Source organism: Amblyraja radiata, chromosome 7 (genome assembly GCF_010909765.2).
Source record: "Amblyraja radiata isolate CabotCenter1 chromosome 7, sAmbRad1.1.pri, whole genome shotgun sequence".
Lineage (NCBI taxonomy): Eukaryota > Metazoa > Chordata > Chondrichthyes > Rajiformes > Rajidae > Amblyraja > Amblyraja radiata.
In genome coordinates this window covers 48,552,009-48,565,989 of record NC_045962.1, presented here as the reverse complement: position 1 = coordinate 48,565,989, position 13,981 = coordinate 48,552,009, and the positions used below count along the sequence as shown (strand labels likewise).

The 13,981-nt window shown below is 47.2% G+C and overlaps 1 protein-coding gene across 1 annotated transcript in view; it reads left to right on the top strand.

The window, feature by feature from the left end:
• slc19a1 (solute carrier family 19 member 1) overlaps positions 1-12,603 on the top strand; it is a 46,176-nt gene extending 33,573 nt beyond the window's left edge. The window contains exon 6 of the mRNA XM_033024419.1: positions 11,070-12,603. Within this exon, the coding sequence (XP_032880310.1) occupies positions 11,070-11,252 (183 nt within the window). The 3' untranslated portion in view covers positions 11,253-12,603. The remainder of the gene's footprint in view (positions 1-11,069) is intronic.
• Positions 12,604-13,981: the final 1,378 nt, after the last annotated feature.

Genomic DNA, 13,981 nt, shown 5'->3' with positions numbered 1-13,981 from the left:
AAAACAGGTAGGTCTGTGGAGGACGGGACTTTTTTTCATGTGGGGAAGTTGGGATTCTTCTCTGAGGGCAAAGAGAAGGTTAAAGAGAGATTTAATTGAGACTAGACTAATTGAGACCCATTGGGTCCCTGTCACACGGGAGACCTGGTCCCCCAACGCAACCGTTCCCTCACGCAATATTCCACCACTCACCCGTTCCCCCAATGCAACCCGTCCCCCCAAAGCAATATTGCGCCACTAACGCATAGCCCCCAAATGTGCAGGCACGGCTCATTTCCCCTCATCCCCCAGCATTCCCTCCCCCTCCTCTTCACCTTCCCTCTTCTTTCCCCTCCCCTCCCCTCCCCAATCCATCCCTCACCTCTACCTACATCTCCTTTCCCCTACCCTCAGTCACTCCCTCCCTCCATACCTCCTCTCCGCTCCCCACCGCCCTCCTCTCCCTCTATTCCCCCCTTCTCCCCCACTCTCCTCACCTCCCACACTTGCCCTCTCCCTACCCCTTCCTCTCCCTCAATCTCCCCCACTCTCCCTCCTCCCCTCCACAGGATCTTTCCCCTGTCTTCCTCCCCTCCCCCAATTGCTCCCTCACCTCTCCCTCCCTCTCCTTTCCCCTACCCTCAGTCACTCCCTCCCTCCCTCCATAAAAAGCAGAATCTGCAGTTCTTTCCTCCACAGGCCATTCATTGTTAGCTGTGGTTTAGATCCAGTTGACTTGACGATTGGACCAGTTTGCATTGTGTGTGTGTGGGTGCAAACTGCTCGGCCATCCTGCAACCCGACTTTCCCTTTCTCTTTCTGGCCACTCTGGCTCAGCTACCACTCGGCCCATCCCCGTCCTGCCCGCCCGCCCTCTGCTGCCGCTTGTCCTGTCCCCACCCTGCCCATCCGCCTACCTGCTCGCTACTGCCGCTGGGCCACGGGGGGGATGGGATGGTCGGTGTTCATCACGGTGGGCACCACTAGTTTCGATGAGCTGGTGGATAAGAGCTCAACCGAGAAGGCCGTGAGGGTGAGTTACCACAACAGCGGCGGTGGAGGAGACGGACCCGGGGGGACGGGTAGACAGGGCCGCCATTGCCGCAGAGTGCGGGCGAGGGAGAGGGGTGAGTGATAAGGGGAGAGAGATGGGACCAGGGCCTCCACTGGGCTTCCACTGAACCCCCCACGGCCGTTGCCGGTGGTGGGGGAGACGATAGACAAGTTACTGTGAGGATGGGAGAGAGGAGTTTGTGAGTGAGGCAGGACAGGCCGCCGCCGATGGGGCAGGAAGGGGCGTCGCCATCCCAACCGTGGCTTTGACTGACAGGAGAAGAGACCAATCTGCATGGCGCTGACTGAAGGAATCTGCACACGCGCTTGAAATTTTTTTAAACCTCGATAACTTACAATATACCACCGATTGGAGCGCAACTTGTTGCACTCGCAGCACTGGAAAACGGTGTGCAACCTAGCGGGAAAATCGTAGCGTTATCGCGTACCGTTTTCGCGCAAATAGAAAAACCGCGCAAACCGGAAGAGCACAAGAAGAGAGTTTTAGTTATGTATAGATGTACAAACGCCTGACATCTTTTAATTGGGTAAACAATGAAAAACATGCAGTTGGTAAGAAAGAAACAGCCGTGAGGGTAGGTCTTCAACTTGAAATATTGTATGATTCACTTTCCACAGATGCTGCCTGACCTGCTAGGTGTTTAGAGCATTTTCTGTTTTTATTTCAGTTTTTCATCTTGTGCAGTTTTTTTGATTGTCATTATCTAGAAGAGTTTAAATTTTAGCCAATCTAGCATGGGAGTGGTTCCAGTCACAACAATCAAAAGCAATTTGGGGGGAAATATTTGAGAAAATATGTTATTTGGAACTAATTATATCAACATGGATAGGGGGATGTGAGCCATACGCAAGCAAATGGGATGGACTTAGATGGGCAAATGCTTTTGAAGCAGAGCTGTGGTGGACCACATAACCTGATCATGGGCTACACAATCCTTTAAAGCCTTTGTCCTGCTCCCCACAGGTTTGCCCAGCCCCCACCTCCTCTCCTGTACACACAGTCTACACCCCTGAATCAGGACACACCCTGTCCACACAGCGTGCTCCGTTACCAGTGCTCTTTGAGATGAGGCACTAAATCAGGATTCCCTACTTGCTCCCTGTGCAACTGACCCTGTGTGAAGAGCAAGGAGGTTCTCCACCTAATACTAAACTCTCAAGCTATGTATATTCTGTTAAACAGTTTGGGATCTTCCTGTGCAGAGATTGCCTGCTGTGATGGAGCGTTATCATGTAAGAGCACACTGCTACATCCCAGGGTCACTGAGTTTGGTTTTATCTTGGTTTGCGGTAGACATAAGCTGTTTCTTTTCTCTGGCACTGCACTTTGACACGCTCCGAAGCTTAGGCTTTGGGACAGGAAAGGCAAGTGTTTTGAGTAAAATGTAAATAAACATCCCGCCGCCCCCTGCGGTGGCAGGGGAGGGATGCTGAGCCTGAGGCGACCACAGGGATTGTTAGCCCACGCTCTGTGGTCAACAGGCCCCATTTCCTGTTTTTACCAAGAGGGGAGGCAGGCACTTCAACTCCACTGGTCAGCGAGGGCCTTCGGAGACCGTGCAAGGATGGGATGAGAGTTGCAGCATAATCCTTGCGCCTCACTACCGAGGCCTCAAAATGATCAGCGCCTGCAATGCTGGACACCTTTCTTACAGGCCTTAATCATCTTCACCATCGTCACAACAACTGTTGTGATCAGGCTGCTCTTATCAGGCAACTGAACCTTCCTAAATGAATGAATGATACTTTATCATCACATGTAATATGTCACAGTGAGGTTCTTTGTTTTGCACACACAAGGTATGCAAAGAGTTGCCACATATAGGGTGCCAACAATGTTACAAAATATTCCATTTAGTCCCCAATGGTCCCCTTTGTTTTCAGCAGTTCCCCTCCTCCCCACCCCCACGCCAGGTCCCTATCCTATCAACAACTAGAGTGTAGTCTTGAGCTACTATCACCTCATTGGAGACTCTCGGACTTTCTTTCATTGGACTTTATTTTGCACTAAACATTCTTCACGTTATTCCCTTACTTGAATGTAATCAGGTATTGTCTTTCCGTTGACTGGTTAGCACGCAACAAAAGCTTTTCACATGTGACAACAAACTTGGGAGCAGGGACTATCGCTGGCTGGGCTTGTCGGATGATGATTAATGTCGTTCTTGGATGACTTCCAACCAGCTCCCAGTAGCCCCTCTAAATCCCACACCCTTTCCCAAGATCCCATTCATTCTGGCAGCTCCTTCTCCCATCGCAGCGAGCGGAGAGGTGTGTTACTTACACTTGACTCAATCCTTGCACTCCAGTCCCACATTTGAAGCCTTGGGAGGGTCAAAGTGCAGTCTCGGAGAATGAACGAGCTCGTGACATCCTCTTTGTCCCTAGGATGTGGCTGTCAATCTGCATTGAACAGCAAGGAAGTTTAGAGTCAAGGAGACTGCATCACCGAAACAGGCCCTTCATCCCACTAATTCCACACTGATTCACAAACTCCTGTTTATGCTGATTTTACTTCGGAGTCACGTGAGTGACTACGTGAAGAACCCCGCTAGGACGCATGCGTGCCATATCGCTTTCCCCCGCAGCGGTAAGTTTGAAACCGCGACCTGCAGGTAAGAGATTTACTCTGCGGTAGTTTTGTTCCCCGCGCTGTTTTTACACAGGGGGGAAGCTGGACAAAATAGTGTCCACAAGTGCTGCGAGTAAAGCTGGCTGGGGAGGACCGTGAAGTTGCGGGAGCCAGCAGCAGCTGAAGGCACAAGCCCGTAAGTGGGATCAGTTGTGCCGACTTTTGGTCCAGCGCCGGCCAGAACACCACGGCCGGGCGGGAGACTATTCAGAATGGGGCCGTCGACTTTGACAAGTCGAAAACGGAGGAGGCGGGGTGGAACGACGTTCCCCCGTAGCGACTATTTAAACCAGGACCTGCAGGTAAGAGTACTCTGCGGTCTTTTTGTGTTTTCCCATGCTGATTACAGGGGCATGGAAAAGTCGAATAAACCAACGAGGGCTGCGACAAAGCTGGTGGGACAGCAGCGGCCAGCGGCACTTGAATCACCTATAATGGGATCAGCTGTGCCCGATGTCGCCTCCGCACCGGCCAGATCCACTCCGCGGCCGGGTGGTAAGGCAAGACAGAAAACTAACAAAGTCGTGGACTCAGAGGAGTCCGACTTTGAGCAGCCGCGGGCGGCCAGCGACCGTGAGCACTGGAGCCGGATGGAGCGGTGTGCGGAGCATTTGCTCCAACGTGACAGGCTCTGGGAGATGGAGTCGAGTCACTGTGGGCTCTATGTAAAACCCACAGCAGCACCTCTTGTAGGGCTGCACAATGCTTCTTCCTCATCAGAGGGGAGTACTGGGGGTCAATTCTGGGCTGATCCTGAAGAGGGGTTTGCAGAACAGAAATCAAGTGTGCGGGGGGTGCAGGAACGTGAAAATCTACTGGACATGGTGTCCAACTTCATACAGCCAGACCAGACTGGCCAAAATCAAGAGGACACCTGACACCGGGTAACTGTATATCCCTGAATGTTCCTGTAGTAAATAATTGTATATGGAAACATATTGGAGTAGGAGTTAGAGGATGGATATCAAACTCCAAAAGGTATTAAAACTCCTAACAGCGGGGATAGCAGCATTTACCCGCACAGTGGATGAGAAGGACATGTCGCAGGACCAACAGGATGCACTGGCACTGCTTTGCAACACACGGCCATAGACAGCACCCTTACGAGAACTTACCAGTTCGAAGTTTGATCGTTATTTTATGAGGAGTACGTTGAGGGAATACGTGCCCTCCGCTCCCACCCATGATCATATACTCAACTGGTATTTCTTCTCTAATCTTACTATGTTTAGTCATTACAGTTATCTGTGATTTCACACCGCTGCTTTGAAGAGTGACACGCATGCGTCCTAGCGGGGTTCTTCGCGTATTCCCTCAACGTACTCCTCATAAAATAACGATCAAACTTCGAACTGGTAAGTTCTCGTTTAATCTTACTATTTTATTTTATTCACCTTCTCAACAATTAGTCCCTGCTTTTAACACTCAACTAGTCTGAAGAAGAGTCTCGACCCGAAACGTCACCCATTCCTACTCTCCAGAGATGCTGCCTACCGCTGAGTTACTCCAGCATTTTGTGTCTATACGCATAACGGGATTAGATTAGATTAGATTAGATTCGTTTATTGTCATTCAGACCTTTCGGTCTGAACGAAATTTTGTTTCCCTGCAGTCATACATATAATTTAAAAAATGACAAAAACACACAATCAACACAAATTTAACATCCACCACAGTGAGTTCACCAAACACCTCCTCACTGTGGTGGAAGGCAAAATCTTAAAGTCTCTGTCTCTTCCCTCTTTGTTCTCCCTCTGCGCCGAGGCGACGGTTCAAACTCCGCGGGTGGTCGCTGCCTCCGCCACAGCTTTGGGGCCGAGTCGGATCGCCGCTGCCGCTGCCGCCGCCGCTGCCGCCGCCACAGCTCCAGGACCGAGTCGGGTCTCCGCTGCCGCCGCCACAGCTCCAGGACCGAGTCGGGTCTCCGCTGCTGCTGCGGATGATTTACAGCAGCCAATTAACCTATTGACCCACACGTCTTTGTCATGTGGGGGGAAACCGAAGTACCCAGATGAAACGTATAAACTTCATGCAAGGAACACCTTGGGTCAGAAATGAACTCGTGTCTCTAGCACAGTGAGGAAGCGACTCTACTAACTGCGTGACTGTGCGCCCCGAGTGTTTTCATCTGATCATAAGAGGGTAGTGTTTCCAGTGGGAGGAGATGGTAACACAGAGGACACAGTTGAAAGATTCAAAAGCGACCTGAGTTAGAGTCCAGTCGCTCATTTAAAACCTAAAAGTTTACAGTGGTGAATTCAGTTTGATAATACATCTGAGAGATGCCTTGGGCTAGTCTACAGTGTTAAAGACACTCTGTAAATACATGCTGTGTCAGTCCTTTGTTGAAACATGAGGTTGACAATACCAAGCATTATCAACCTAGGGTTTGAATCCTTGTGGGATTAATCATATGTATAAACACGAGCCCTCAACAGTACTAATGAGCGCAACCCAGTCCACAAATGAATAATGAAATGAACAAATGCTTAATTTGTTCGCCAGAGCTATAATTCTGCAGCTGAACACGTGTTCCGAGCAGAATAGTTATGAATAATCCCTTGGTGGAGGAATTATCAACCTTTATCAAAAATGTTCACCGATATTCATGGGATCGTTGGATTTAACAGTGAAAACATTTTGTAGGAATATAGTTTTATTGAAAGCAGAATTGTTAACCAGAGATCACAGATTAGGAATTGAAGGGTGATTGAGATATTATTTTGTTGCAAACCAGGAAGCACCTCCTAATTCATAGAATTAGACTTTAGACTATAGAGATACAACAAGAAACCAGGCCCTTCGACCCACCATGTCCACACTGATCACCCCATACACAAACACTATCCGACACACTAGGGACGATTTTACAACTTACCAAAGTCAATTAACCTACAAACCTGTAGTTCTTGGAATGTGGGAGGAAACCGGAGCACCCGGAGAAAACGCATGCAGTCACAGGGAGAACATACAAACTCTGTAAAGACAGCATCCGTGGTTAGGATCGAACCTGGGTCTCTGGCGCTGTAAGGCAGCAATTCTACCATGCCACATGTGCCACTGTGCTATACAATTGTATGGCTCAACTCCCCTTACACTTTTCCTGTCTAAATACTTGCCAAATGCCTTTTAAATTGGCCGGTGATAAAGAGAATTCCTAAATAAGGCTGTGAAGGTGAAATGTATCCAGAGCTGTGATGTTAGTGCAGGGAAATAGACCACTTTGGTAGCGGTGTCTTCAGTATTGTGTCATCATTCCACAGTGTGCGTACATTCAGTCATCTGAATGTGACTGAATTTAGTCATAACTTTGGCCTGATGGGAGAGGGGAGAACTAAATAATCCTGGAGATGATCCTTTACTGCTTTCCTGAGGCAGCGTGAAGAATGAAGGGAGTCAGTGAGGTGGGGGTGTGAGGGGGGTGAAGGAGGAGGGGGAGATTGGTTTGTGTGATGAACTAGGTAGCATTGACAATACTCTGCAATTTCTTATAGTCTTGGGGAGATTGGTTATCATAACAGGCTGACCTTGTATGGCACATCTACAGAAATTGGTATGGATTACTCGAGACATGATAAATTGCCTTAGCCTTCTAGGGGATAGAGTATTGATGGGGTATAGGGTAGATGGTCAAAATCTTTTTCCTATGATAGGGATATCAAAGCAAGAAGGCGCAGGTTTAAGGTGAGAGGAAGGAGATTTACAATAGATCTGAGTATTTTTTTATATCGAGAACGCGAATGATAACTGGAATGTGCTACCAGAGGATCAGATACAATCACTGTCTACGAGGCATTTAGACAGAAAGGCATTGAAGCATACAGTGCTAAAGTGGGCTAATGGGATTGGCATCGATGGGCAAAAAGGTTGACATGGCCATGGTGGCCCATTTCTCTGCTTTCCATCTCTATGAGATCAGTGAGGAAAAGCAGGTGAGGGGAGCAATGTGGGAGTAAAAAACAGCTAGACCTGGTGAGACCTTCCACAGCTGAGGTTAATGCACCATTCATCAATGAATATTATTCACAACATATTGCTCATGTCGGTGGCATTGGCCCAAGATGTTGTGGGTACAATGTGTTCCTGCAGAGCAACCCAGAGACCTGGAGTCATGAGTTCAAAAATCTCACTACGGAGGTTTAAATTTTATTGATTAATTAAGTATGGAGTTATGAAAACACTTATATTGGCAATGATAACCTCATAGCCAGTAGACTCTTGTAGAAAAGCCTTTTGTTCACTAATGCCTCACAGGGAAGGAATTACCTGAGATCTGACCAAGATCTTGACAAAGATCAATAGTCAAGAATCATAGGTGTTTTATTGTCATATCATAAGATCATGTGATAGGACAGAATTAGGCCATTTGGCCCATCAAGTCTACTCTGCCATTCAATCATGGCTGATCTATCTCTCCCTCCTAACCCATTCTCCTGCCTTCTCCCCATAACCTCTGACACCCTTACTAATCAAGATATGTCCCAGACAGAACAATGAAACTACATATAAACATAAAGACAAACTATAATAGTGCAAAAAGACAATACCCCCAAGTCTATGTATTTCACAACTTATTTAGAGGTTATAGTGTTTAACAGCCTGAAGAATAAGATTGAGTCCTGACATAAAATACTCCAAGGGGTTTGACTGCATAGATGCGAATGAGATGGGGAATCTAGAGTTAGAAAGCATCTTGTAAAGAGATAATTCATTATGAAATATTCCCATACTGGTGACCATTTCAACCTATCAAATCCATGGCATCTGACTGAGTAATTCCATCACCCCACTAAATTTCTGTAAGCTATTATTTCCATATTCCCATCAAATTTCCCCCAGATTCTTATGCTCATACTCAGGGCAATTTAGAATGACCAATTCAAAAACAAACCAACACCAACCTAAAAGTGTTGAGATGTGGGAGGAAACCGGAGTGCCTGTGAGAAACCTACAAACTCAACTAGTCTGAAGAAGACACAGAACGTGCAAACTCCACAGGAACAGCACCAGAGATGAAGAGTGAACCCAACTTTCTGGCACTGTGAGGTAGTGGCTCTACTAGCTGCATCAGTGGGCCACCTTCTCAAGGTAAAGAGTTGGTGCAAGATTAAAATGAAGAGGAATTTCTATCCTGTGGACAGTGGTGAGTCTTAGGACACCTAACTTCCAGGCAGCTCCTGAGGCAGATTCAATGAGCCCATTCCAAGCCAGGAAAGGACATGCCTAAAGGGGAATCCAGGGAATGGAAAACGGGCAGCGAAATGGAACTGGGAGCAAAGATCAGATCAATCTTCATTGTACTGGATAATGTTACTGGGTTGAGGGGCTGAATGGCCTTCTCCAGCTCTTTAGGCTCTGTATAATGGGCTGATGTTCAGCTAGAGGGCAGGTCGGGTATAGCATTGGGACACAACCCAAGCTTGTGAATTTGTCACTTACTACCGCAATCGATTAGTACAGAATGTGCCGAATAGCCCACTGAGTCTATATGCAAGAGGCACTATTTTGGCACCGTTTTACCATAATGGCCAGTTGGAGCTGTCGGCTCCGTTCTGGTCATCCCTCTCTTTGCACGGCCATCTTCGGCCCTTGTTCTCCGGTGGGGTGCCTCCCACAGCCGGCCTTGAGGATGCAAAACCTTACGGTTCTCCTTACTGGGCCCCTTGTCCAGTGTCCGCAGCCATCTCACTCCATCCTCCTCACCTCGGCTTCCCTAACCGGGCGGGTTCCCAGTTCCATGGTGGGCGCGCCAGGCATGCCGTTGGGATATGGCCGCGGCTCACCAGGTATTCCTCCTCACTGCCTGCAGCTCACCGGGATACCTGACCACAACCTTGGGTCAGAATGCACACCTGCACCTGACAGACACTGTAGGGCACAATAAGGTTTGTCTTGGGGTATCCAAATCCTTACACAGGAGGACAACTACACCTGTGAAAGAGAGCAGGGGAAAATAAAGCTAACTTGTTGCGAAACATCGTGTTATTTTTAAATATCGCTTTCTGGAGACGACAGGGAATGGAAGAAATGATGTGTTACAGTTGTCACATTTCTATGTTAACTCAAAGCTGTCATAAACTGAACCAGTCCCAGGTAGTAGTGGTTTAGTGCGGTCTTGAACACACAGGACATTAGATAATTCTCATATTCATTATAACAACCACAGTTAAATATCTTCATGGAGCACGAACGTTGCCAAAGCCACAATGTTAGAATAAACTGCCAGATGCTGGATTCCAGATTTCCACGTTTTCCAACCAACCATTTGTTTCCCATAAATTACATTGAGCAGTGGCACATTAGTGGCAACAGTTAAAGTAAATCTTATTTGTGTATTTTGTATTTTTGTGAGGCACACCATGTAACAACAGCATATTTTTATATATTTACATATTTTTAGAAAGCTTTGGCTGCAAGGTGTACCTCAGGGCTTTGATTGAATTGATTGATTGATTCAAAGATACAGTTTAGGCAGCATCTGCAGAAGGAGAAACCAAGTTAAGGTTTGAGAAAAGCTGGTGGGAGGAATCTGTGATAGGACAAGACCAGATTAAACGGTTTGATGGGGCATTTAGGTGCTGATCATAGACTCAAAAAGCTAGAGTGACTCAGCAGGACAGGCAGCATCCCTGGAGAATTCCTCCAGCATTGTTGTCCATAGATGCTGCCTCACCCGCTGAGTTTCTCCAGCATTTTTGTCTACCTTCGATTTTCCAGCATCTGCAGTTCCTTCTTAAACATCCCTGGAGAGACGCTGCCTGTCCCGCTGAGTTACTCCAGCTTTTTGTGTCTATCTTCGGTTTAAACCAGCATCTTCAGTTCCTTCCTACAGATGCTGATTATACATCTGTGTCTGTGTTGTAGGTTGTTAACAGTGGGGCTGTGGATTGTGCCCGACAGGGCAGGCTTGACTAATGGAGAGAGAGAGAGAGAGAGAGAGAGAGAGAGAGAGAGAGAGAGAGAGAGAGACTGGGCTAGTATCACATGGCTTAACAGAAATAGTTCATTTTGATACAGACAGAGAAAGCAAGTTACCTAAAATGAGAGAATTTGATATCTGGTTGCAATGTTAATGCAAAGAAGCATATTCATAATCTACCAATCCCATTCACCTTTTGGTTTAACCCTGTAGTGGATATTCCTCTACCCATGCCCCCTCCGTGTTCTCTGCAACTTAAAATGACCATTTGTATCTCTTGTTCCCAGTTTAGATGAAGGATCTCAAACTGAGACATTAACTGTGTGTCTCTTTCCAGAGATGCTGTCCTGACCTGCTGGGTGTTTCCCGTAGTTCTGATTTTATTTCAGAATTTTGGCATCTGCGGTTTTATATTTGGTTCTCATTGACTAATTCTAGCAACTCTCTCTCTCTCCCACTCCACAGTTCTTCTTTTACATCGGCTACTTCTCGCTGCTCGCAGTCGTCTATCTTGTGAGGGGACTCTACGTTTTTGGCTCCTACTACCGGGAGAAAAAAGCCCTACAGAAGGCGGAGGCGGCGGAGGATCCAGCGACGGAGCTCAATCAGACAGAGGACCACACGGCAGCAACACCCCCAAAGGCATGAAGCGGAGATGGCCATCGTGGGTTGGTGGTGGTGGGGTGGGAAGGGGACTATTTCTTGTGCCTTAAAGTAATATCACGGCAGGGGCAACAAAGCAAGAGTTTTTGTTGGGAGGGGTGGAGTGTTTCTTTACTAGAACAAGAGAGAACAATTGTGTACGACAACACGGCAGCTTGGTCACATTCCCATTTTGAATGTTTGAACATCGAGAGCGCACAGGAAGATCCCAAGAGACCGACTTACTCCACACGGAAACACGATCAGTGCAGAGACGTCGCCGATCGCTGAGGCAATGGGGTCTGTGCGGAGGGGAGTGTGTGGCTTACTCTTGTGGCAGAGAAACGTTTCACAAGGGCCTTCAGCTTCTGCCCTGCACGCCCCACCCCCAATCGACCGACCTACCGAGCGACCGACCGACCTACGCCAGGTTTGCCAAGTCATTGTTCGGATCTGAACAGGACAGCCCGTCCCTGGCTTCTTGCCACTGACAATATGCAAGCCAAGAGTGCAATGAGACATTAAGTGAGTATGGAAGTGCAATGAAATGGAGGCAGGGAACACAATGAGTTGGATTACAATTAATCTGAAAAAACATTTGCCTCTCGATGTGAAGACCTGCCGATTACTGCGGTTACTTCACTTACGAAGGGCAATAATTTCAAGATGATGCACTTTAACATGTAAAAGAAAGGTTAATCTTTGTGCCGTTAATCCTGGCAGTCCTCTCCATGGGCGTCCTCCTCTTCTTGAGCTGACTGTGTCCAGTTTTCCCTCCTAACCCTGGCTGGTAAAGGGGTGCTGGGCGTGACTGACCACAGACAAACAGCAGGAGATCTCCAGCTGAATTCGGGCAGATCAGTCTGATCCAAGTGCTCTTTCTCCCCCAACATCTGAGGTGCTGTGTGTGTGTGCGTGCACACGTGTGTGTGTGTGTGTGTGTGTGTGTGTGTTTTGTTGAGCACAGAACCATCCTAAAAGCTCAGATTTACTTGTTCTGCAAAAAGGTGAAGTCAGTCCAATTCCCCAGTTGGCAATCTCGCCAGCGAGAAACAGAAAGAATAAAACATAGCACATGATCCACTTCCAAGCTCAATTTGGAGTGAAGACCAAGTTGTTTGCACAGTAGCTTGTTCCAATCATAATACCGTGGCTACTGTTAAAACATCACTCCAGCTTGGTGAGTAAGATGCCGATGAAGTTTGATTAGCTATTGTTCATGAACAGAGTATTATAATATCGTATCTGCACTTTTGAAATGAATCCATTTCCATCAGCACTTTTGAACTTCAGACACCTCTCATCCATGATTTTCCGGATGGTATGCCAGCCAGCAAATTATTGTAACTTAATGAAACAAACACAGCAGTGAAGGAATGTTGAAAATGAGATTTGGGCTAGAGACAGGCAGGAGACATTTGGATTCTTTTTAAGAAGAAACTTAAAGCAAATAATATTTTTCATAATCTAAATTCCATGTTGCCTGTGCGTTTGCAATTTTCTCCGCATATTTTTCATTATAGTTCTGAGATCTCGTCAGTCTGAGCTGGGCCTTAGTAAGCCACAGGTGTGGATATCCCTCACTGACTGGAAGCTCAGGAGAAGATCCACAGTCATTCAGGGATAACCTTCTTGAGTCAGGGTGTAAGTGTGGTCTAAAGCACGAATACATTTCCCCATTATCTTATTCCCAACTCTGGTTGGACATTTCCTTGGACGTTTTATCCCACGAGCTTTTGCCAGGGAAGGGGTTGTGTTATAGAGCCTTCAATCAGTTGACCGCACTTTTTGTTATCACCATTTACATACTCTTCTGGTTGGTGTTCTGATCCTAGTGTAGTCACACTGCTTACTGCTTGACCACTTGTAATTCCGTGCAGAGTGGGTTGGCCATCTGTAGTTGGGCAGGAAAGGTAGTTTTCATTCACTTGTGGGACCCGAGTGATTCTTGACCTGCAACCCCTCACATCCTTAATCCCCGTGACAAGCCTGGACATTTCATAGGCTTTTCGATTTCTTCCACCTCATTAAACCAGTGGTATTTTCTTTTGTGTGATAATCCAGAAGTTCCTTGTTGGTGGTTCCAACTAATTTAAAAAGAGTTTTAGCTTTTGCAGCCCCTGCCGTGGGATTCAAACCCGTCGCCTCCCCTCGGCCTGGGAACCAATTTTGACCCTCTCTCCTTTTCAATCTCCTGTGCCTGGGGGTGCAGTGAGGCCTGCAGCCAGCAAAAACAAAATCTTCCCCTGCTCACAAGGGTTTGTGAAGTTACCCTGGGCAAAGTGTTTTGATTAGAAGTGAAGGAGTGAACCATGTTCTTTATTTAAATCAAAGGCAGGTTCGAGGAAACCATGTGGCCTGAGCCTGTTTTTGTAATGCGCACACAGATTTTATTTTGGAACAAGGTTAACGTGTAGGAGTTGGTGGATTAAGGGCAGCGACCTGCTGAGGTCTTGAGGTTTCTCTGTGGGCGTTTGGGAGCTATGGCATCACTGCTCAGGATAAACACTGCTTTCCAAGCCAACACCTCCTGGCATATTTATGCCACAGAAACATGTTGTAAACAAGAGCCCAATAGGCATTGAGCACTAAACCCGTGAACATCTGGTTTGCTTCATGCCATTGCCAATAATCACTTGTCTCCTGTCTCTCCCAATACTGCCCTCTCCTGTAGATCCCAGGTGGAGTGTAATTCCAGACAGCCAGGATAGGAAAATATCTCTTAAGTCACAACA